The sequence below is a fragment of the Arvicanthis niloticus genome, chromosome 5 (assembly GCF_011762505.2).
Source record: "Arvicanthis niloticus isolate mArvNil1 chromosome 5, mArvNil1.pat.X, whole genome shotgun sequence".
Classification (NCBI taxonomy): Eukaryota; Metazoa; Chordata; class Mammalia; order Rodentia; family Muridae; genus Arvicanthis; species Arvicanthis niloticus.
In genome coordinates, this window is record NC_047662.1 from 91,191,539 (window position 1) to 91,216,896 (window position 25,358).

The 25,358-nt window shown below is 41.1% G+C and overlaps 1 protein-coding gene across 8 annotated transcripts in view; it reads right to left on the bottom strand.

Moving 5' to 3' along the window:
* Fsd1l (fibronectin type III and SPRY domain containing 1 like) overlaps nucleotides 1-24,133 on the bottom strand; it is a 66,803-nt gene extending 42,670 nt beyond the window's left edge. For 2 of the 8 annotated variants that reach the window (XM_076934956.1, XM_076934955.1), the window contains exons 1-6: nucleotides 23,590-24,133; nucleotides 13,623-13,749; nucleotides 8,186-8,281; nucleotides 7,451-7,582; nucleotides 5,517-5,618; nucleotides 40-62 (exon numbers count right to left, since the gene is read on the bottom strand). In XM_076934956.1, coding sequence (XP_076791071.1) covers nucleotides 40-62; nucleotides 5,517-5,618; nucleotides 7,451-7,582; nucleotides 8,186-8,281; nucleotides 13,623-13,736 — 467 coding nt within the window. In that variant the 5' untranslated portion in view covers nucleotides 13,737-13,749; nucleotides 23,590-24,133. Of the gene's footprint in view, nucleotides 1-39; nucleotides 63-5,516; nucleotides 5,619-7,450; nucleotides 7,583-8,185; nucleotides 8,282-13,622; nucleotides 13,750-23,589 lie in introns of those variants that run through there. The other 6 variants (XM_076934958.1, XM_076934957.1, XM_076934960.1 and 3 more) reach the window with 4 other exon arrangements.
* Between the last annotated feature and the right edge of the window lie 1,225 nt (nucleotides 24,134-25,358).

Genomic DNA, 25,358 nt, shown 5'->3' on the forward strand with positions numbered 1-25,358 from the left:
ACACTTAAATAAAAAAAAAATGTAGGTTTTATACCATACCTATCCTTGATCTGTCTGGCAGCCTTGGAGCAAATCAGGGAGAAGAGAAAGAAGGTAGTTAGTGCTTTTCATGCAAGTTCAATGGCAGCGACATGCAAGAAAAGTTAGGATATAAACCCTGCAATAGATTAGTTCATATTCATCAAAACCATACATTACAAGAAATCTATATAGTTCATGTAAGCTTGATACTGTCAGAACCACAGTAGAATCCAGACCCCTATATCGATCACTGCAAAAGCAGGAAAATCTCATGTTTCAACTAGTTTCATGGAACTATAATTGTGGTTTTTTTTAACATAAGATTATCAAATACGCCTTCACTTTTATCAGTCTGATACATTCTTCAACTAAATTTCCACACAACCCAACAGCTCTTTTGTATACGACAGTTTCCCTGCTAGCCTACAAAACTAGACTGTAACTCTAAAGCCTGCACTCCCAAGAGTGAGCTCTAACAGTAGAGACGCAGAGGACAGATGGGAGAAACAGCTCTTAAAAGGAAGCTGGTTCACAAAAGCTACACACTTACACACATTGTACATATCTTCTGCTTTTGGTTTTAGAAAATGAAAATACAAGTTTACAAAGGGTTCATGATCATTACCTGGTACTATACAGTCATAGAACAACAATGAAAACACACAAAGGGATTTGGGATCTTAATGCTTTTAAGAACAAAAAAGCCCCTATCAAGGTCCACATACTACAGCCAATCCAGTGTGGTGGCTTTCTGATCTCCTTAGGTCATGAACCTAGTTTGGCACAGTCCCTTTTATAAGGAATGTTACATCACCCAACTATTACACTGGTTTTGAAAATCATTGCCATGGCAGCTGGAACTGAAATACTTTTCAATAGACATGAAATTCAGAAAGGAAAAGGAATTTCCTCTGTATCCATACATACAGAGGAATCTGCTGTTATTACCCCTTCACTTCTTTCTTCCTTCACTTAACAAAGAGTGATATCAGATTATGAGTTTTAAAGGCATTAACTCAGTGCCTCTTACTTTTTTCAGATGTTTGCTTGTCTGAAGAGAATATGTTACATTCTTCCTGTGTGCTATTAGGTGTCACTGAAACAGCCTTCCCCAACCCCAGTGATCTGAAACCTCTGCTGAGCACACCTGGGTAGGTAAATTAATTTCAGGCTTAGGCAGTCTGCCTACCGACTCCCTCTACCCAAACTCTCCAGTACACAGCAGGATTCGAGATCTCCTCAGCTTTCCTGCTTTATCTTATTTCCTGATGGCTCTGAACTGCCAGTTTCCCTCACATGACCCATCTATAGGAACAGCACTACTGACCTGCCTTCTGTGTATCATGTCACCTACCATACTGTGTGTGAAGACATCAGAAAAGGAACAAATGAGAAAGCAAACAGCCCAGGAGAAGCTGCTGTCCTGTGTGTTCACAGACAGTACACACTGAACATTCTGTCCTCTGATTTAGATTCACATTTATTTTACATGCACCTATACATGTACAAGATGAGAAATTATCCTCTACAAGAATCTAGAATGTTCCAACTTTAAGAAGTATCTTTAATAGAGAATAAATTCTATTTTTCTCGAAATTCTTCTTCCAAAGATAGCCATCTAAGAAGCAGACTTTACTATATACTTCCATTCCGGTGCTTTAATTTCAAGAGTGATAATTTTAAAAATGTTTACCTCTGAAATACAAAGCCTAGAATCTTAGAATTCTGCTCCATCATATTTACCTGAATCTGTACGACTCCACTTGGCCAACCAGGAGGACACCGTGTGAGTGTTCCGGCTTCCTCTGGGGTTACTGTGCAGTGCAGTGAATGCCGCAACCTCCAGGAAGCACCACTCTTTCTAGTGTCTAAATCCCATTTGACAACACTTCACCTCTGTGTTTGGACTGGAGATGGCCTTTCCTTCCTCTAATGTGTCTCATTCCCTCTTCCCTTCATCAGTTAACTTTCTTTTTTTCTTTTCTGAGTTTCATACTATAGTCCAGACTGGCCTCAAACTCAAAGCAATCCTCCTGCTTCAGCTTCTCAAGTACTGGGACAACATGCCCGAGCTAGCACACTAGCCTCTGATTTTTAAATTAATAATCACAATCCTTTATATATCAGATTTACAAACTTGTCACCCTAGGCCAAAGTGACTTAAGCAGAACTACAAGAGTAGATGAGTAATTACAAATAATTATTCATAATTACCAACTAAGCACAAACAAAAATAAAACTGGATCTTTGCTTAACCTGTTCTTAATCTGCAATGAAAAGGTACAGAAACTGTTGTAAATGTATCCAGCATTTTGACTACCTTATTGCTTCTATACTTTAAAAACCCAGGGGCTGTGGGTGTGGCTCAGTTGGTAAAGTGCTTGCCTACCATTTGTACTGCCCTACGTCTGAGCTCCAGCAGCTTAAACTGAGCATGATGTGTGCCTGGAATCCCAGCCCTCAGGCAGCAGAGTCAGGAGGATTTCGAGTTCAAGGCCATCTTCAGCTACGGAGTAAATTAGACACTTTGGTATACACACAAAACCCTGTCTCAAAACAGGCAAAAACAAACAACAATAAGACTAGCCTGTCTTCCTAAGAATTTACAGAGTAGTTCTTTTGATGGCTGGGATCAATGTTAGGCTGTTTGGCCACATTTAGAAACATCACTGTAATGGTGGATTTCCGGACTGCTTTGTGGTTGTCAATATGGAACCACTGTCAAACCACTAAGATTACATTTACACATTCATTTCCAGGACTGTAAGTAACCTGGGATAATTTTCCCAAATAATCTGGCTTCCTGAGCCACAAGGCCCATGTCAAACCCACTTTAATGGCAGTGCCTTTGCTAACTACAGCAGCGCTGTCTGTGGTGGGAAGAAGTGATGCTTTCTCGGGAAAACAAGGGTGGCTCTCAGCCCAGTGCTGATGTGGCCTTTACCGTAGTAGCCCAGCCTCGTCCATGAATGCGTTCCTTGTGCCAGTTCAAATAACTTTTAATCCTTCTGCTTCTCTCTGAGCGTGGACTGTGGGCACATGGGCTTCCTTGTCTCACCTTCTCTTCATCAGTTTCTCACCTGTCCATCAGAGGAGGGCCCTGCTCCCTGCAGAGGCTTTTAGCCTTTCCTTTGTTGCTCCACTTGCCACATATCGTGGTAGTCGACTGCATTTGTATTTTCCAGCCTGGCTGCTCAGGTCAGTTCAATTTTTATTTTTTCTTCTTCAAATGTTCATGAACCTGGGGCTTCTTTTTCTTATATAAATCCAAAAGATAACCCATACCTCTTATGGTACATTTCAAAATACTCATTTTGTGGCATGCAGCATCACAGGCCACAAGATACAGACTCCAGGATGTGAAGCTTCTAATGCTTGAACCTCAGGGACCTACTATCTCTGACAAAGACATTCCTCCCTAATATTCCCTCCCCTTACACGACGAAAAAATGGGAAAAAGGGGGGCTATCTCAAAATGTTATTTTCCTTTTAGGTAAAAACACTAACCTTGCCATGTAAGGAAGCAGAGGCAGGTGAATCTCTGTGAGCTTTAGGCCATCCTGGTCTACATAGCCAAGTCCCAGGCCAGTCTGAGCTACAGAGGAAAATCTTGTCTTTTTTTTTTTTTTTTTTTTTTTAAGACCTTTGGAAAAGAACTAGTTACATATTCTTTCTTTCTCTCTCTCTCTCTCTCTCTCTCTCTCTCTCTCTCTCTCTCTTTCTCTCTCTCTCTCTCCACATATATGTGTATGTGTATATATATACATATATAGGTTTGTGTATTTGATCTTGTTTTATAAAAGTAGTATTTTTCACAACATACGATCAGGGCTGGAAGAGATAGCTCAGTGGTAAGTACAGACTTGCTGTTTCTTCAGAGGACCTGGGTTCAGTTCCCAGCACCCACAGGTGTTTTACAACCCCCGAAACTCAAGTCCAGACATCTGATGTCCTCTTCTAGCCTCTAAGGTTACATACATATATGCGAGCAAAACCTACATACACTTAAAACAAACACATGCTCACCTAAAAGTAGATAGTCTGAAACTAAGTACAGTATTCCTTACAGCTTTAAAGCCAAGCACATTAGTACAGTAGGAGACTACATATCTGTAAGACACCAACACTTACAAATAAAAGGTAAAGGTCTCATTTAAGGTATGTTTAATAAGTGCTTCACTAATTTGTAGTTGCTGTCAAAGGTAAAGCTTGCTTCTGTTAAAGCCCCTCTCTCCCAGGCATTCCATCCAGCCTAAAGAGGGGCCTTCTCCCAACCTTGGTCTTAGGTTATTGACTGAGCTCCTGTCTCAATGCTCTTCTCAATGCTCAAGAGACTGACACACCCTGAGCAGTATTCCGTGGGAAAACTATTGTGAGTGCTGAAAAAGGAAATAAGCCCCATTTTCTCTTTTTATCTGTGGTCAAATGCAGAAGACATTGTTCCCCTTTCACAGTACCCTGGAGCTATTATTCCATTGTGGGTAGTCAAGGGTAGGAAATCACTCTTTCCCTTTTAATCTGACAACTGGCCAAAGACTTGTAATTGTTCTGGCCAGTTCTTTTCATTGGAAGAGTTTAAGGTTTGAATTCAGGGTAAAAAGAGCAATTTTAATTTTGACAGAGGAAACAAGCACTGTTCTGCAGGCCAAGTACTAGTAATGGAGAAACCAGAGTTGGTGGAATCCTGGCTATTTACCTAATGATTTTACACACCTGATATTTACCTGGATGATTTACCTTCATATCTCATCTGAACCTTTCACATATATTTACTATCAACCAAACTTCTAATATTCAAAAAATAAGGTGAAGTACATTCTAGGATTCTATCACATCTGTGCTGTTTTTACTGTTCACTACCATCAGATCATACGATGCTGATAAGTGGAGCCCTTCAAATCCAGACCCCATGCTAGGAACAGGAACAAGACAATTTCAAATAGTAGAACTTGAAGATAAAGAAGTATAAAAAGAATCACTGTATGGTTTTACCAAAGGCTATTTTTTTTGTTGTTTCCAATTATATTAGCCCAGCTTAAGGAGTTTAATACGGTTTGTTTAAAAATAGTGTGACTACAAGAATTGTTTTCCCCAGCTTTATAAAAGTTCACCACTATCTACTAATTGTACTTCAAAGTTATCCACACTATTCTGTCAGTAACTAAGCATCTGAAGCAGGCCTATGGAAACTTATGACCTGGCTCAAGTACTGAAGAGCGGCTAAAACAAACTGCCTAGAAGTATATGAAAATGGGGCTTATTTAAATTGAACATTAAATAAAAACAGAACTAAACCAATTCCTGACCCCAAAGATACATATTACAAAAGTAGATGCTTTGAAATAAGTGAACATCTTGTTTTGATTTTATTTACCACAACCCCAAACCCTTATCAGCATCAGAAATGACAAAATACTTTTAAAAATACCCCTTTAGTATACTAGGATAGGGTTTTCTATTTGTCTGTCTGTTTATTTGTTTTTTGTTTTGTTTACCTTTGAAAATTCTTCAGGTTCCTTAATATCTAATGACCTTGTTGCAAATTCTAGTAGTTCTTCAGAGTTCTCCAAGGCATTGTTACATTGACTAAGCTGACTCTAGGGAAAAAGCACAATACCCAGGTTATCACAATGTACTTTGCAATTTTATTTAAACCAATGTTATATATATGCTATAATAAATTTAAAGAGTTTTTCTCAGTGGACAGAGAAGTGCCTTGAAAAAGTTGCCATCTGGTCCACACTCATACACACACACCCCACCCATCTTGCTTTCACATATGCTCACACAGAAATGTTTTTAAAACTCAATTACATGAAATAAAAGTATTGAGTACATAATTTAAAACAAAAGGAAAAATAAAACAATTATAAGTAAGTGGGATGAAATTAATTTAAAGGTTCTTAGTCAGAAAACTGTAATACATACTAAAATAATCTACTTGCAGAAAGCAACTTTCTGTAATAAACACTGAAATTTTTGATAATGCTTATTTAACCTAAGCTTGTAAATCAAGTTAGCACAGTTAGACTCCACTTACACATAACTCAAGTATTAAAAATTATTTTAAATCATAATTTATAGTTAAAGAACAATGAAAACAATCAAGAGTGAAAAGGCAAAAATACAGAATAGGAGAGAACTTTCCAAGTCCTATCATATGTAAAGGTTAAAGCCAAAGCTCAGGATTAGGTGTGACACTAAGCAGAGCATGTGCTTAACATATACGTAACCCTGGCTGGATTCAAAATTCTGGTACAGTCATGCTGAAAGCAAAAATGAAAATATAGCTAGAATGAATAAAGAAAGCCTGTAACTTTAAAACAACAAATAAGTTACTTAATAAACAGAAAAAATGAATAAAAATTTCTTCAAGGAAAATATATAGACATTAACCAGCACACAAAAACTGTTCCATCTCTCTCTAGTCACTAGGGAAATGGAAACTAAAACCATATCAAAAATATAGATTCATATCCAAGCACAGTGGTACATGCCTCTAATACCAGCACTCAGGAGGCAGAGGCAAATGGATAACTAACTAACTCTGTTAGTTCAAGGCCAGCCTGGTCTATAAGTGAAATCCAGTATAGCCAGATCTACATAGCAAGACCCTGTCTCAAAAAAAAAAAAAAAAACCCAAACCAACAACCAAATAAACAAAAATAGATTCATAGCCTTTATGATGTCTGTCACTAAAACAAAACAGCAGGAAACAGATGTTGCTAAGGATGAGCAACTGGAGTCACTGTGCACAGCTGGTGGGCTATCAAATAGTGTGGGCAGTGAGGAACAGAGTGTGAGGCACCTCAGAAACTACAAGTGCGGCTGCCACGTGATCAGCACACTGACAGCTGAAAGAATGGAAGGGAGAGTCTTCAGATGTAACTGCCTGCCACACAGCGCAGCACCGCTCACAATGCAGATGCAGAACAGCTCAGAGGCCACACAGAGAACAGGCAGCAATGGCATGGCCTATAAAAATGTTATCCAGCCATAAGGAAGCCTTGGCTTGTGCTAGAGCATGGGGAGACCACGGAAACATTATGCTACAGTTTCAGGGTCGCTAAGGGACAAATGCCGTACAATTCCACTTGCATAAAACATCAATGTAATCAAAATAATGGAACAATAGCACAGTTGCCAGGAGCTGAAAGGGGGTGGTGGTGAGGAGCTGGTATTTTCGGGGTGAAGAGTTTCAGCTTTGTAGTAAGAGGAAAAAGATCCTGAGTTCTGCTAAACAACAGTGTGAATCAACAAGCTGTGCCTGAAAAGGGCAAGCAGTAAGTTCTGTTATTTTTAACCATAACTTTTAAAAATATTAAAAGATATTTGTGACCCAAGCCAAGGTAAAAACCACTCTGACAGACTTGTCTTTGTCTCAAAGCCTGAAGTAGAAGAGCATGTTTGAACAGCTGCATGCTCTCACCTGTAACTCCTGTGACTTATGCGCTTGTTCCTGCTTGATGGTGCTAATCATGCTTTCTTTCACATCATCCAATATAGAGTATAAACTATCAAACTCTTCATCTAATTCTGAAAGTATGTTGGAAGAATTTTCCTGTTTTTAAAAACAAAATGAAGATTTTATTGAAGCGTCATACAGCACATAAAAACTGAACACATAAGCAAATGGAAGAATCGATTCATATCATAAACTACCTTACTCTAATGGAGTGGCCCTCAACCCTCCTAATGCTGTGACCCTTTAATACAGTTCCTCATGCTGTGGTGATCCAGAATCATATTTTGTTGCTACTCCACAACTGTAATTTTGCTACTGATATTAATAGTAATGTAAATATCTGATATTCATTTACTTAGTTAACCAAGCCCTATCACTGGCATCTGCCTCATTATGTACAATAAAAAAATAGTTTTTTCTCCACTACTTTGCTTTTAATTGGAATTAGTAAAGAAAACCACCAAACAGAAATGAGCAAGAATTTAATACTTGCTCATCAACACAATGTCAGATGCCCTGGCCCCAAACACTTGCCTTCCCTATGCAGAATGCAGGGATGACACAGGGAGCTATTTTACTCTTCTGTCCTTTGAAGCCCCAGCTGCATTACATTATACTCTAAAGTCAGCGCAGTGTTATTTATAGAGATCTTACTTAGCAATTATTCAGCTATGCAATTTTTGATAGAAATATTCATACCTGAACTCCTTTCAGTGTGTGATTTAGTGTATCAATAAAGTTCTGAATCTCATCATTCTTATTTGCCAAAGTTGAAATGATTCTTTGTAGAGCTTCCTAGGATTTAAAACAAAGTATTATCTTCTCATGAAAGAAAAATTTAAATGCCCTACAACCATTCTCTAGAGAGACCTACGTAGAGTGCATTGTATAATATATAAAAGCAATGTAAAGCTTCTTTTTGTCTTTTCAAAGCCTGTGATCGCACAAGACGGGCTATGTACTTGTCCTCTTTTCAACTATGTAATTTTTAGTACATGATATAATCCCCTCAATAATCAATATAACCCTGGCTGGCCTAGAACTCACTCTGTAGACCAGGCTAACCTCCAGCTCAAAGAAATCTGCCTGCTTCTACCTCCCAACAGCTAGGAGTAAAGGCGTGTGCCACCAGGCATGGCTTTATTTCATATCTATAGTATTCTTTTAGACCAAACAAAGCCACTATGCTAAAGTAAATAGGAGCTTTTAATACAGGATCAGGGCACAAAGAATAAAGGTTAAGAAGACATTGAAATTCAACATATTTATTTACAGAAAAAACAAAAAGACAAATTTTAGAAATATTAAGAGCTAAGTCACAAATCTTCAGCTAGAATGGTATTAATTACTCGACGAGCTGCAAACCAGAGTAAATCAACTATTCTAGTAGCAAACACCCAAGACTTTTTATGATGTTCCCAAGTCAAACAAAATGTGTGCTTCTTTAATTTTCTCACACTCTACTTAATTCCTGTTAATAACATTTTCTAAGACAAATGTGTTCTCTGTATGTGGCCACTAGCCACATGAAGCTCTCCATAACGGCCACTCATTGTCTAGAACTAATAATCACTGTCTAGAAATGTGAGACCACAACTGAGGAAATAAATTTACTGCTCACTTTTAAGTTTTTTCTTATTGGAGAACATGTAATTGTACAAAATAATGGCTTCAGCATGTCATTTTCATATACATATATACATATATACATATATACATACACACACACACATGATATCTTCCCATCTAGTTAATGTAATGTATAGATCTACATGTGACCTGTATTGCCATAGTGGACAGTACAATTCTAATTTCTTAATAACTTCACAAGTAACAATGAGGGCAAACTCAGTAAAAATGAAATGTAAGTACTTTTTCCTGTATAACATTTCCCAGAAGCAGGTACCTCTAAGTACCTTCAAGTTTAACTATTAGTAAAGCCTATAAAATGTCGTAAGACCAAGGTTCTTTCATCACCTTGGACATGAATAAAGAGGTTATATATAAAGCACCCAGAAAATGGATAAGGGGACAATCCATGCAACATTAATGCAAATTAAAAACAATCACAACAAACGTCATCTAACTCTCACAATCCCTGGAGCTAAGGAGGCAGAGTCATGCCTGAGCTCAACCCAAGGGCTCTCTGCTTTCTTCACGGACACCATGGCTTCCCACCCTCATCCTTGTGCTATTTTAAAACAATACAATGAAGCTATACTAGAAGAAGGACTATAGACACCAAGAGCTAGCTTTGAACCTGTCCATGCTCTTCCCAGAAATATGTACACAGATCAGAACGGCATCGTGTAGTCAGGACTCTCAAGAGGGGCAAGCACAGTTAGAGGGGCCGCGGTGCTTCTGAAGAGACATAAAAAAGAGATCCAAGTCCTCCATGTACGTATCCAAGCCAGGTCCTCTAGGTATGTAAAGCAACACAGTCAAGAGTATGAACAGAACGACATCGTCCTCTGGCTTTTACAGGAGGTGCCAAATCATATGGCCTGGTTCATTCTGGTTAACAGACAGCTTCTGATCCTAAGGGCAAGTGCTATAGCTTAGTCCCGTAATGTTCCTTAAAGACCCTTGTCTTAAAAGCTGTTCCCCAGAGTGACATTACTGGACGAGGGTAGAATCATTAAGTGGGGGTGAGTAGATCATAGGGGTGTGCTCTTGAAGAGGGGACCCCAATCTCTTCCTCTCTCCCCTCTCCTCAGCTATAGAGTGAGTTCTGCTTCATCACATGATCCATGCCATACTGGTCCTCCCCACAGGACCTAAGGCAAAAGGGCCAAAGACAATCAAGTACTAAACCCCATAAAACTATAAGCTCAAATTAACACTCCTCTTGCTTACTACAGTTTATTCGCTGCAGTAAGGGAAAGCTGCGTTCATCCATCCTATACAAGACAGGAAAGTGGAGACTTAACCAGCCACCCAAGTGACACTGCTAGAGAGAGACAGATGGGCCTACTCACACTCCAAAGCCCATGCCCTCGACCACTTTGGAATACAGTCTCTAAACCCAATGTATGTCATTTGGTATAACCATATGATGAACTTAATACTCCGTAGTATCTGTCTTGTTAAGTTTTTAATGGCATTGACAATTTCTAGAAATTCCACAGTAGAGACTCACAATTGAACTTAAGCTCTGTTCACTGCCAAGCACATGTAGCAAACTGAAGTGTCATTTAAAGATGCTGACACGGCACCAGAACAGAGTCAGAAGAATCTTCAAGAAGCCATCTTAGTCTATAGAAAAGAAGCGCCAGGTCCCAAGGGATGCAGCCCAACACAAAGATTCAATGGTCATGTCCTATCATGTTCAAAAAACCCTGAAGTACAAATGGGAAGCAATGCACACAGAAGAGCAAATCTCTCCAAGTGAGAACACTCAGCAGAGTTAGGAGGAAACTGGAAGACTTCTATAGAAAAAACTCTGGGGACAAATGCATGTTGCATGTGTGAGCCAACAGCAGCCACATCACAAAAGTAAGAGAAACAGGTGAATTCAATTCAATCATTATATAGCCTGGTATGGTGACAACACACCTGTAGTCCCTGCTACACAGGAAGCAGAGGCAGGAGGATTACTTGAGTCCAAGAATTCAAACCCAGCCTACATAAAACAACACATAAGATACCAATTTTAAAAACAAAATTACAAAAGGTTTACCAATTATGAATAATCCTGTTTTATGAGCACATTACTAGGGGCTGGAGAGTCAGTTAAGTGAAAATGGTTGCTTGTTCAGGGTGTTTGGTTCAGAGCACCCACATGGTGGCTTACAAGCATCTCTAACTCCAGTTGGAAGGGATATGACGGCGTCTTCTGACCTCAGCAGGTGCTAAGTAAGCATGCATGTGCTGCACATACAATATACAGGCACACATAACATAAAATGAATAAATCCAATTTAAAAAATTTTTAAAGTAAAAAATATTACTACATCTTTAAAATATAATGTGCATTTTCAGTTTACAGCATATCTCAATTCAATTAGCCTCATGTGTCTAGAAGTTAGGCAATACAACTTTACAGATCTAGATCATGCAAGCAGTCCATAATTTCCTAAGAGTAGAAAGAATTCATTTATTGATACAATTAATTTGGAATTAAATATAAACAATCTAAACGTTTCTCAATTTTTCCTTAGGTAAGTAGATTTTCCTTATGTGTTTATATCATGACGGATTCTTGAATTCTAAGCCTTATATTGATATAAGTGGAAATGCTCAAACTAAGTTTCTTTACCAGAGTTAGAAGAGTTTCAGTAATTTCTAAATTTTTATTTGTGTTATTACTAGTTCTAGAATATATAAAATATAAAGTAATCAACTCTCAGAAAAAGAAAAATAAGAACTGGTGCAGAGGCAGCTTTACTCTCAGATCCTAAAGACTCTTAGAAGCCATAACAACCAGGAAGATAAATGTACTCCGCCAGGAAAATGTACACTCATCACCAATACGTTTCATTGGAGAGGAGTTTGGGGAGATCACAAAGTAAAAATAGAAACTGACAAAATAAGACTGTACCCAGGGACAGCTGTCATGTGAGTTATCACACTCAAAGGAGAGTGCCCACTTTGTATGATACTGTTTAATACCTCCAAAATAGCCATCTTTAGATTACAATTAATCTTATTTTTACCATTTCCATTTAATTCATCTGAAATTCTTGCTATTATCAAAACAAGAATCAAAGACCCCCTTTCAAACTGTACTGGTCCAGGAGGTGCTACTGCAGCTGTTCGGGAAAAAAGTTCACATTGATTTTCAAAACTACTGTGACAGGGGGTTTTTTAGATTTTTTTCTAATGAATTTGAGGGGTTTGCCTGACCACAGAGGCCACATGCCCATGGAGGGTAAAAGAGGTTGATGGATTCTTTGGAACTAGAATTACAGACAGCTGTAAGCTAGCATGTGGGTGCTAGAGACCAAACTATAGTCCTCTGCATGCTCTTAACTCAACTATAGTCCACTAAGTGCTCTTAACCACTGAGACATTTCTCCAGCTCTGTGATGGTTAATTTTAATTGTCAATTTGACGCAATCTAGAAATCACCTCAAGAGGAGTCTGAAGAAGGACTGCCTAGATTAGGCCATGAGCATGTCTAAAGACGATTATACTGACTATGTTACTTGACATGGGGAGACTTACCCATTGTGGGTGGCACAACTGCCTGGGCAGGGTTAGTAATGGAGAGAGCAAGCTGACACTAGAATACATAATATCTTAACCCACTGCTCTCTGCTCTTGACTGTGGATGACATGTGACAGCTGCTGTAACCTCCTGCTACCTTGACTTCCCCAAATAATGAACTGTAAAGCCTAGAATTGTGGGTTAAATAAACTCTTTCTTAAGCTGCTTTTGTCAAGGAATTTTTATCACAGCAACAAGAAAGAAATCTAATACAGCTACTGAGCACATTATATACTGCAGAAGAAGTGAACTGCTAGATCAATAACAGAAACCAAAGAACCAATGTGACACTGGCAGCTAATGCAAATATAGTGCTTCTATATTTAATAACCTCAAAGTCCCCCTAGTGCTTCTATATTTAATAACCTCAAAGTCCCCCAAGGGCCAACTCCTGAGAAAATGGCCCAGCATCTCTGAATTCACCTGACCTCTAATCTGTGTTACAGAGAGGCCAAGTGACTGCAAAGGACTCTGGTCAATAGCTTATATTTTGTGTAATAAACAAGTCCAGGTTCCACAGAAGTATTGAAAACTAAATTATGAACAGCACCAGTGGCTTTAACAATTTTGTTCCAAAGATGGACCCAGGGTAGGATGACAGAAGCACAGAAGATCCTGGAGTGCAGCAGAACAGGAAACAAGTTACACGTAAAGTATTTAAGATGAAGTACAACCATCTCCAACATGTACTTTAAGGATAAGAATGTGAGCTGCACTTGAAACCATGGCCTTAATGGGGTGTGTATCAGATCAAGAGTTCTCTCTAGGGTGACAGGGCCCAGGGAAGAGGTGTATACCGAGATGGCAGGTGACTACTCTGGGACATATGCTGGGCAGGTCTCTATTTGTTTGTTTGATTTTAAGTGATTTCTAAATATAACAGGCAGCATGTCAGGGCAGACGTAAATATGTTCTGTATCCAACTACCTCAGTTGATCCCTTCAGAACTTCAAATTTCATCAAGAGTTGAAGTGGAAAGTTTGGGTTTCTTTGGAGACTCAGTTGTGTCGTGTGATGTTTTTCTTCTGCTGAAGCAGACATGTGGGAGGATGTTCTGTTGAGAATAGATACAGATACATGGCTACCTGGAGAAAGGGCATGTAATGTTTTGGTGTTTTCTGGAAGCTGCCTGGGAAAGTGGCATGTGATGTTTTGCTAGAGTAGATACTTGACAGGACACATGATGTTTGGACAGGATGTAAGTATAACCCAACAGACAGTGGGACACTGTGTGGCATTGGTTCACCTTGCCCCTCTTTGCTGACGCTGGTCTTTGCTGCTGATGCTGCGGCACTGGTTCACCTTGCCTTCTTCACTGATCATAGTCATGACTAATGCACCAAAGAACCTTTCATTCTGGCAGCTTCTTGCTGCTTCCGCAGACCTGGACCAACTGGCAGAGCTTTGCTCTTTCTTTTGGATCAAACTGCCAATGCTGATTTGTGAACAGTGTTTGTCAGTGGATTGAGCTACCACTGCTGATTTGTGTGAACTGAACTTCTGATATCCTGACAATGAAGATTGGAATTGCCTGAAAGAACTATTTCTAAGCAGGTCCACATCCGTCTTTGCCCTAACAACTTTTCCTTTCTACTCTGTCTGGCGGGTGGTGGGCTAGAAGCAAGGTTAAAACGTTTATCTACCACTTTCATGTCCTACATAGTTCTAGATAGTTACTAACAACCCTAGTACAAGTCACTATCATGTCTCAATCTATGGCAAAGCCCACGCTCAACCTCTGATACATTCTTTTGTCCCAATGTTTTTATTTTTAAATTAAAGCAATAAGATACCTACACACCTCTCAGCCACTTCTCTGTATAAAGTAAAACACCCTCAACACAACATCCAAAGCCCACCTGATGGTTCCATGGCCTACCTCAGCTGCTTTAATTTAGAACAACTTTCTTGCTCTCCTCTTAGTTGTGCAGAATGTTTTGAGTTTCTCCAATAAGGTCTCTTTCCACCTGAGAGCCCTAACATTCCTAACTACGATCCGAAGACAGATACAATGTACTGTTTAAACAAAGGCTGTAGGACGAGCACTGTGGTGTCTGTGATAGTATCCAGGTTCCTGGTGAAGGAAGGTACTCACGATGAACACTGTTGCACCATGGAAATCAGTCTGCATGAAAGATGCCTACAAGAATCTGGGATTCACATCAGATCTCAATCCTCCAGTTACCTTCCAAATATTATTAATGGATATCATGGTAAATATCAGTAGATAAAGGCCATATAAAATAATTTGGAGCTTATTTGGATAACTGTGTTTTACAAAGCTTTAGGTAGTAATAAGTAAGAGTTCTAAATAGGTTGGAAAAAAGACTCTGACAAATGCCAATTATGTCAGGTCATAACAAAACACAGAGCAAATGTCTCCAGAGATGTGGACGTTTAGCTGCTATTCGTGGTCATGCAGCAGTCACCAAAACTCAGAAGTCCATGTCATAAGAATCAAGCTATCAATTATTTGACTGTGAATTTAGAATAACACAACTGCTAAGCCAGCAATAAAAAGGGGGTTTTATCCACTCTGGCCAAATACAATTGCCACCATTTCCAGAGTGGATCAATGTAATCTGGGATATATAAAACCTAAAATACAACTTATGTTTAGAATTACAATGAAGTGTGAAGTAAAAGCACAATTGGGTGAATGTACAGCAGCTCTTTCATACTGTCAGAGCTGAGGCCAGCTTAAACTCTTTACATCTTAATTCAGTTAGTCTTTTCGAGATTCTTATAAATGGTATTCGACTCACTGGTTAGGAGCACTGGATGCTCTTTCAGAGAACCCAGGTTCAATTCCCAGCCCCCATACGACTGCTCACAGTTGTCTATCACCCCAGTCCCAGGAAATCACCACCCTCTTCTGGCTTCCTCAGGCATCAGACATACATATGGAGCACAAACATACATTTAAACAAAACAGCCATACACATTTTAAATGAAGACTCTCAATAAAGATACTAATATTAACCTCATTTCCCCAAAAAGGCATAAAGAAGTTCAACTAGCTTGCCTAGAAGCTCAGAATTAATATGCCAGATGCAGTATTCAGATGAAAACAGTTAATATTAACTATTACACCGTGCTGATATGGAAACCATCAGAGGTTCATGAGAAGGAGTCAGAATGTCTAAAAGCAGAAGCAGTCACAAACAACTAAGATTGTGCTTCAAAATTACAAGAAAAAACCTCCTGGAACTGACAAGCAGGTACTGCACATGCCTCCTTCATAGGGACAGTACCTTCTGTTTCACACATGAGTAGTATGCAGCAGAGCTTTCAGCCTAAAGGCAGTACATCATCATGGCAGAAAGGCTGAACAGAGGACACTGCTCACGGCCATGACCAGGAAGCCAGAGAAACAAGTGTACAAGGCTGGGGTAAGGCCACTAACCTGAAGACCTCCCACAAAGCTCTCCCCTACAGTGTCACCCACAGGGGAACAGTCTTTAACACAGGGCTTTGGGAGACTTCCCAGACCCAGTCCACAGCACCCTGAATGTCAATCATTTGTAAGCTGGAATCCATGCTGCTGCTGCTGCTGCTGCTGCTGCTGCTGCTCACCACTTTGAAACGGCATTGTTCTAACCAATGTGCTCCAGCAACATCTGATAACTCCAATGCTGAGTCTTAATTTAGCTGCAGCCAATAGCAACACAACAACAACAACACAACTCTGCCAACTTGGGCTACTTATCTAAAACCTACCCAGTGTAACAAGCCTGGAATGATGATGCATTAACTTCCTGTTTTTAGAACAAATGACCTCAAACTGTCAAGCCCAAACTTTACCTTCTATCATCCATCATCATCCATGCGGCATGACTAAGAAATACTGACACATGGGCTTTTCCATCAGCAGCTCTTCAGACCAAGAGACTTCTGGGGCAAAGTCTATATTCATATTTATAACAGTTAGGACATACAAAACTAGAGTCACTGTGAATACCACTAATAACCTTGCAATTTAAAGAGCCTAATCTCTTACATTCAGACAAATTATTATTTAGCCAGGATGTCCAATGTCAAGAGTATTTTTTAAAAGATCATTATAAGGGCTGTCAACAATTTATGGTTGCAGACAGATTTCAGAGTTAACTTGCTTTAGGTCATGCAGCTACCAACCAGCAGCCACACCTGAAATCCAGGCTCTTGTTTGAGGAGCATCAGCCTTTACCCTAGTGTAAACTGCTGCCACTGTTGGGGCTGGAAGACAAGGTTTTAGTAACCAGAGCAAGGGAATCCGTGAATCCAGCTGCTGCCAGAATGCACCTCTTGCATCACTTCATACCTCATCTGAATTAGGTAAAAAGAGTTGAAAGTTAGAAGGCCTCATCCGGTAAGCCAAGACAGTGAGTCTTACCAGGTGAGTATAGCCATTGCCAACATTAACAAGAGTAATTGGTCCAGGCATGATGCGAGAAGGTAAGAAAGCAGAACTAAGATGTCAGAAACATGACAATCATAAGATAACTAACTGGTGGAGACACTCAGTGAGCAGCTGTGAGTATCAAGTGGAAACGTAAGACTGAACTGACTGAACCAACAATCAACTCTGGTCATCTAACTTACCAACTGGGAGCATCGGCTAATACTAGTAAAGGAACTGGCAGTTTGGAGCGTGCCTTTCTATCCTGAGCTGGGTAAGATAGGCAGTCAGAAGAGGAGGTCGTCTCCTCTCTAGGAGTCCGGGAGTAAGCGTGTGAGAGACTGAAGAGGTTTTAACCATGCAGAGAACTGTTCCACTCAGTGGTGTAGGAGGCGAGAGGGAGCCAACACTCCCTAGAACACTGGGGGAGAGGCTAAATAAGCATAAGCACTGTTAAATGCTATAGAGAATGTTGGTTTTATGTTGAGCTTTCTTTAAGTCTTTATTGTAAATATCCCATAAAGGTTTTCTGTCAATGAGTTAAACTACAGGAGCAGCTGTTCAGGTCTTTGAATAGCAGTGCATGGCCTTCCCTTATGGCAGGCATCCCTTCTCTGGCAACTGACCAGACTGCCCTCCTGGCAGCTTGGCTGTCTTGGATACTTAACAATTACTGTGAGCATGTTTGGCTGCACGTGACAATACACTTAAAGCCAGGACTCGTGCTCAGAGAGCCTTTTCTCCAGTCACAACCACTTCAGACAAGCTGGCCTGGCCCTGGAAAGCTTTGTGCCAGGATAACAAACCATGCTAAACTTTAGACCGCCTTGTATCTCTTCTCATTCAAGATGAACCAGCAAGCGCCTCCTGAGTAACTGTGCGCAAGGCAGTGACTGGTGAGGCCGAAAGCTGGTGTGATGACTGGCAGGAACACTCTCCTTCAGCACACCCTCCTCTCCACTGTATAACCAGCTGCCCAGCATCCTCTTGTGCTACCTACCCCAGTGCTGTGATGCTAGCTAGACCCAGTACATTTTTCTTATCTACTAATCAGTCTTAAAAGTAGAATGGGCTCAAATGGTAGCATGAAAAACAAGCGGTGGCCCAGTAAGTGGAGGTGGAGCGGCTGCCACCTCAGCAGTGACACCAAGAGTCCAGAGAGCAGCAGGAACAGCAGGGGCAGAAGTAGCTGGCAGTAGATGATAAAGGGTGATAGAAACACAAAGAAAGTAGAAAGGCAAGGAGACGGCAAACACCATTCTCTTAGGCATGCCTAAGAGCCTCTAAGCCTTGAAGGCGGAGGGCCTTGACATGGGCAGCTCACAAGCTAAATCATGCCACTTACGGAGTCTAACAACCAAAGCACCAGACCTGTGACCATGGCTGTCCCTGACTGCTATTGACTGCTGTTCTCACTAGCTACTGCTTAGAACTGAGGCTTGGACGGGTTGGGCCACTAGCAATCTGAGCCCTGGGGCAGTAAGCTTCTTACCTGACCATACACAGCTAGATGGCTCTGGCTTCTAAGGCCTAGAGCTATAAAGCTCTAGTTTTCAAGGTTTGGAGCTATAAGCCCCTGAGTCTGACTGTCCTGTATAAGCCTTGGGCATTCAAGGTCCCAGGCTTACAGCAGACTAAGTTCTTACCCGCTCCACAAGTCCACCTGAGTAACACAATAACACCCCTACTGGCAAACAAAACAAAATACCACCACCACCAACAACAACAAACCACTTACTTAACAAGCAAACCAGGGGTCGGGGAGGCGACAGGAGAACCTAGATGGAGCCGCCCAAGCACTGTGGATCGGAACACTGACCCCCACAGCCCTTTTGAAGGGCAAATGGGCAACAGATCTCAAGAATTTTAAGTAACTGGAAATTCCATTTCTCCAATATATGCCAAGTAGTTTATTAAGAACGAAGGCAGAGGCTTAGCTACAAGAATGTTTCTTTCAGTATTATTAATTACCTTAAAATCTGGGACCAACATAAACATCTAACAGAAGGAGAGCAATCAAATATATTCAAGAATCAGATTCATATGAAAACACTATGCTGACTTGATATGAAGTGTTGTAGAATGATGATGATAAATTGAAGAATGCTCATGATATATTATGTAAAGGCAAATTATAAAGCAATACGTGTAATGTGGTACCCAATTTTTAAGGTTCTATTTGCATAAAAAGGTGATCAGCAAATCAAATGTTGAATGTGCTTATCTCCAAGGTACAGAATTAAAGGTGATTTTATCTATTTATAACTAACATTTCCTGCAATAAAACTTGTACTATAATCTAGCAGAAGTATGTAGACTGGTGATGCTAAAAATTATATTTAAAAAATAAATAATTATATACCAAAATTAAATCTCTATTAGTCAACAAACATCAGTGATTATATCTGAATGCTGAGGCTGGGAAAACCAGCCGAGGTGAGAACACAGTGAAGGCTGCTGGCAAATCCACCTGCTTCAAAGGATGATCGTGTGGAATATCCATCACTGCGGCCAACATCCAGTATGTGCTTGCTGCATGAATAATCCTGTTGATATTCAGCCAAGCATTGCAAAGAGGCATTGTGTTACAACTTTAAAAAGAAGCCTGCTTCATTACTGATATTTAGAGACTGCCAAGTTCAATTAAAAACACAAAGATACTTATATGTGAGTAAAGAGTTCATGAGCTTTCATATGGTATTCATTTATGTGGCACTTCAGGGTCTACAGCTCAGATGCCAGACTTTCCTCTAACTTATAATCTATACCACTTACCAATACTTCACTACACTTGACAAGTGTCTAAAACAATCAAAACCAACTACTGTACTGGGGTTTGTTCCTAGTAACATTTTATTTGTCTTAAATATATATGTATATGTATATGTATATGTATATGTATATGTATATGTAGGGGGGCATAGATGCATGCAGGTGCTTGCGAGCCACCTGACATGGGTCTTGGAATCAAACTCTGGTCCTCTTGCAAGAGCAGGAAGTGCTCTTAACTGCTGAGCCATCTCTCCAGCTCCTAACTGTTGGAACCGAATATTTTAAATTTTAATTACCTTAATTGTTTCAGTATTTAGAAACCAAGAATTCAGACCTGAAGAGAAGTAATGAAAAAGTGTGGAATTAAAAAAAAAAAAAAACAAAACCAAAAAACCCTAGTTTAAATCCAGACTGCCACTTGCTAGCCGAGTGACTCTGTGAACTATGAGAGAATTTTGCTATGAGAGTTCAGAGTAGTCTGACACGGTACTGGATACACAATACAACTTTCACTCTTCTTCACTTTCCTTGAGAAACTTTTTCTTTTTTAAATTGAAAACAAATAACTAAGGAACTGGATAACTATGGATACCTAATTGGATATGGAGAGAGTCTTTTAACTGTACAGCAAGTATCAGGATATAAGAGGAAACAGATAAGACGAACACAGATGTCCCCCAGTCTAGCTTTACCCTGTAGTATAAAGGAGACCTCTGAGTCCCTACCCAGGTAGGAAGAACATTCATAAAAACATGGGGAAAGCATTTAACAAAGCATGCTCCTAACAGCATCCTTCCTCTGCCCCATCCTCCCACCCTCATTGCTGTAACAAGCACCTTTCCTAGAAACAGAAACCCCTATTAATACCAGTGAGCGGCACCAAAATTTAACCTGCACTACTGAATTCAAAGGAAGTACCCAAGAGGTACAACTGTCTTATTTGTTTCAGTCTTTTCTCTGAATGTGCACATTTATTTCATCAGGTAAAGAAACCTTCCAGATTTTATCTTAGAACCACTTAAGGACATATTCAAAAGGTCTGAGGATCAAACAAAGCCACCTATCCATAACACATCCTGCTCACAAAAGTGTCCCAGAAACTCTACATAAACAAAATCCCTCTGTCCAGTTCTAGGAGATAATACTGCTTCTGTATACTACAGTATGCCTTACACACCCGCAGCAACTTCGACTTCTTCCTCTACTGAAATAGAGCATCTGTTGCTAACAAAACACTGAAGTCGTTTCCACAGACAAAAAAAAAAAAAAAAAAAAGCAGCTAGGGAAGCTGACCCATGTGCTGCCCAGCAAGCTTCTGTAAGACGCCTAGTTAATGTCTTTATCGTAGATTGCCTGACTCACAACTCTCAATCCTCTTTGTATTAGGACTTAACAACTGTCTCTTGGCACCACCAGCTGAAATAATTTCTTAAAGATAAACAAGTAGAAATCACACCGTAAAGAAGTCTAGAGTGGATCTGAAAAGAAAAAAATGTGATTTTGAGGTTGAGTGTCTGTGATTAATAAGAGCTCACAGATAATACCGTTAGGTGGTTTTCCTGAAATGGACACAATCCTCATAACTCTTAAAGAGACTGCTGTGGTTGTTTCTGTTTTACAGATGAAGAAATGGAGACTAATGGCAAATTATCCAAGATATGACGGCCCATAAACACTGTGACCAGAGAGCTGGCTCCTCTTAACAACTCACAATCCAAATCCCAAGGCCTTCCTTGCCAGTTACGGCATGTAAGTACTTTCTTTATAGAGCTGGGCATCATTTCTGCTACCATTTCAATGTGAACATTCTATAACAGGAAATAGTCTGGAAATCTCACGCTATGGGTGTACTACTTACTTACTGTCTTAGGTAATAAACAAGACTACCCAACTAGTTCACTACTATTTGTAGCAAGTAACTGACTCTACAGCACATTGTAAGAAAATGAAGCTCAGATGGACGGCAGGAGTGCCAATCACAAGCACTGGCATCCGCTGGCTGCCATAGCACACGCTCTCTTCCTAAGAAAGATTGCTTGATACCTCCAACAAAGTTTTAATAGTGAAAAGTTGATTTTTCAGAGTTATCCAATATGATACATCAGCACCAGTAAAAGTACAGCCAATTCTTCACTACCTCTGGGAAAACTACATGTGGTATCCTGCGGGTGCACAAATACATTGTCTGAAATGAGAACAACCTGGTTCAAACCCTGTTTGTCCTTACAGAACTCACAACGGCAAACACTGGATTCCTCGGTGTCCCCCGATAAGATGATCTACGTTGAAACAACGTTTAGCATTTTACCATGCACGGACTATTTTAGTACTAATTATTCACAAACTTTAAAATACTGCTTTCCAAATGGAGCATTTTATCCAGTTTCTATAATACTATATTCTTTTTTTTATTTCTACAGAACAGAAGCTGAAAGAGTCGAATGTGCTCCACACAGAGGTAGCAAACATATTGTGCCCTGCGACTTATCTTTCTGAATTCCCCAGTCACTTGCTCTTCCTTTTGACCTTTGTTAATGTCCACTTAGATATCACATGCCTGTCTTCCAATAAACTGTGCATTGTTTTATAAGCTTAACAGAGAATGCTTTAAATTTATACACACCCAAAATACACCAAACTTCTTAGATATCCTAGTAGTATCTTCAAAAATATTATAGTATAGTTCTGGAAATAATAATTGGATTTACCCAAACGGGTTCCAAGACAAGCACACACAATGGAATCTTGTGCATTTTTGTTCAACATTACAATAGTAAATGCTTAAATACATCACATTACTCATACCCCCACACCCCCAGCACTCCTCAGGAAGATGAATCCAGGTAAAAATTGCAGTTTTTCTATAAGTCTTTCTGGCACTTTCTATGCAATAATAAAAAAGGATGGCACCTTAGAAATGCTCTTATTTTCCCTGCTGCATTGTTAATAACACTTGTTTTTTCTCTCCTATACCAGAACGTATTGCAATTACACTCTAACATAACAAAGATGGCAAGGTGGCTTATTTTTTTTTTCTAAACAGGAATTACTACTGAATATTAAAAATTAAATTGCAATTGTATTCAGTACTGGCTATAGTTTTACTTAATTAAAAAGGCTACTCTGTAGCTCTTTCCTTAAACTTGTTCTCAAAGTACTAAACATTCCAAAACAAGACCACTGGGTAACTGACCAGCCTCACCAACTGAAGGACGAGGGTGGGGCAGCGGCCCTGACAACTGCCTTTTCCTTCAATTAGGCAAACACTGAGATCTGCTTATAAATAGATCACTAGCAAGGCAGTGGGCAGAGGTACAAAGGAGATTCGGTCCCCGGACCTACAGAGCAGAGACCGTGCTGAAGACACGGTGGAAGAAAAGGACACCAGCTTCTGCGCAGGCGGGGATCCCCCCACGCGAGGCTGAGCCTTGGTCCTCACTCCAGCCGAGGAGGGACCCACCCTCGGAGCACGCCGCTGGCAGTGGGAAGAAAGGGGCCTAGCGCCCGCAGAGGGCGACAGGGACCCGGGTGCGGCTCGCGGTTTCCTCCCCGCAGTCCCTGCCCAGAGCCAAGAGCAGGACAGAGGTCGTCTGGGGTCCCGGGCGCGGCCACCGCACCCCGCGGGCGCTCAGGTCCGGTCGGGTCGGGTCGGGTGGGTCTCAGGCCGGGCCTCGCCCTCCGCCACCCAGCCCCGCGCGCCCCGCCCACCCTCTCCGCCCGGCGCTGCGCCCCCTTGCTTACTTTCTGCGAGTCCATGGCGAGGGACGAAGCCCTCCGGGCCGAACCTGTCACCGGAGCTGCGTGAGAAGCCGGAGGAGCCTTTGAGATCCGCTACCTCTGCCGCCGTCCGCGCTGCCCCGTCCCGCAGAGATCCCGCCCGTCCGCGCCCAACCCGCGCGCGCGCCGCTGCCGAGCCGCGGTTGCCAGGGTGAAAGGGCGGCCCGCGGGAGGGTGGGGTGCGAGCGCGCCACGCCTGCGCATGCGTGCGCCGACACCCGCACGGGCGGAGAAGATGGAACGCTGCCTGTCCGCCTGCGTCTCTTCTTTCTGCAGCTGCTTCTTTCCTTGCATTCTTTTTCCTGTGCCATCGCTGTGGGCCTTGCAATGAGCCATCGGGCACCCAGCAGCCAGGCCTGTACAGAGCTCTGCCCAGTGCACATCAGTCACCTGCAGTGTCTCTCCACTTAGCCTTGGCAGGCCAGGCCCAGATAGCCACCTGGAAGAAACATGGAGAGGTCGCGGAAATGTGGAGAAGGGTCTTCAGGGGACGTGGTGGAAACCTTAAAGGATTCCTGGACAAGGGATAGAAAGAAGTTACAAAAACGGGGGTATGGGACCACATGCCTGGCCAACTTTGCCCTACTAGTGCCTTGCTACCTTGTGAGCAAGTCTTTCTCCGTGATTCTGTGTCATCTGTGAAATAAAAGAAGGAATGCAGACCTCACCGAGGACTGTACAGCTTAAATACTGTGTTTGAACTCCCCAGAACTTGGAGTAAATGAGAGTGGGGCAGCAAATTAGAACCTGCTCGGGACGGCCGGAGCTGGCAATGCAGACCAGAAAGCTTGGGAAGAAGACTTGAGAAGGTTCTCCAGAGAGGCGGGCTTCGTCTCCATTTAGGTGACTTAAGAAAAATTCATCTGGGTGTTCACATCCTAGTGGAATAAAAGGGAAACGAGTATGAAAGAGCATTAGGCACCGATTCTGCCCTTCAACACAAATCCTCAGTAGAAAGGATTGGTTCTCAAAGAGCTTACAATCTAAGGTGGGAAATGACAATAAGAATCCATGAGGCTGTTAGAAGAAAAGTTTGTAAGAGAATCGGGGAGAAGGAGGGAGATAGATCAGTGGATAAAGGACCAGAGTGTATACCTAGAACCTACTACCCACATAAAAGCCAAGCGACCACAGACACACACCGACACACAGGTGCCCCGACTCGTGTGCCCACACATTGGAATATCCTCGCCCAAAGCACACACATGAAAAAAATTAACGAAGGAGGAAATTGCTTGAGATAAATGGAAGAAATAAAGTAAACAAATAAATTGCACAGAGTTAATAGACTCAGAAGAGGTAGGGTTCAATTTCCTGACATTACTCAGGAATGGCCTAGGTGAGGGTTCTATCGAAGAGCCTGGGGAAGAATATGTAGTCAGGACAGTTAAGAATCAAGGCCTTGAAGAAGCATGCACTGTTTTAGATGACTCTTATTATACTTCAATGTTTTATGTTTCTACTAGAGTCTTTCCAACTACACTGTGGTTTCTTAAGACCAAATCTTCTTTTACTTTACCCGTATTCCGTCCTGAGCAAAGGGCAGGCCACACACTGTGCACCCAATAAACCGGTTTTGTTTTGTTTTGTTTTGTTTTTCCTGGAGACGGGGTATGTAGTCCTTGCTTTTCTGGAACTCGATTTGTAGACCCAGTCTTGCTTCAAACTTACAGAGATTCGCCTGCCTCTGCCTCCCAAATGCTGGGATAAAAGGAGTGCACCGCCACCACGTG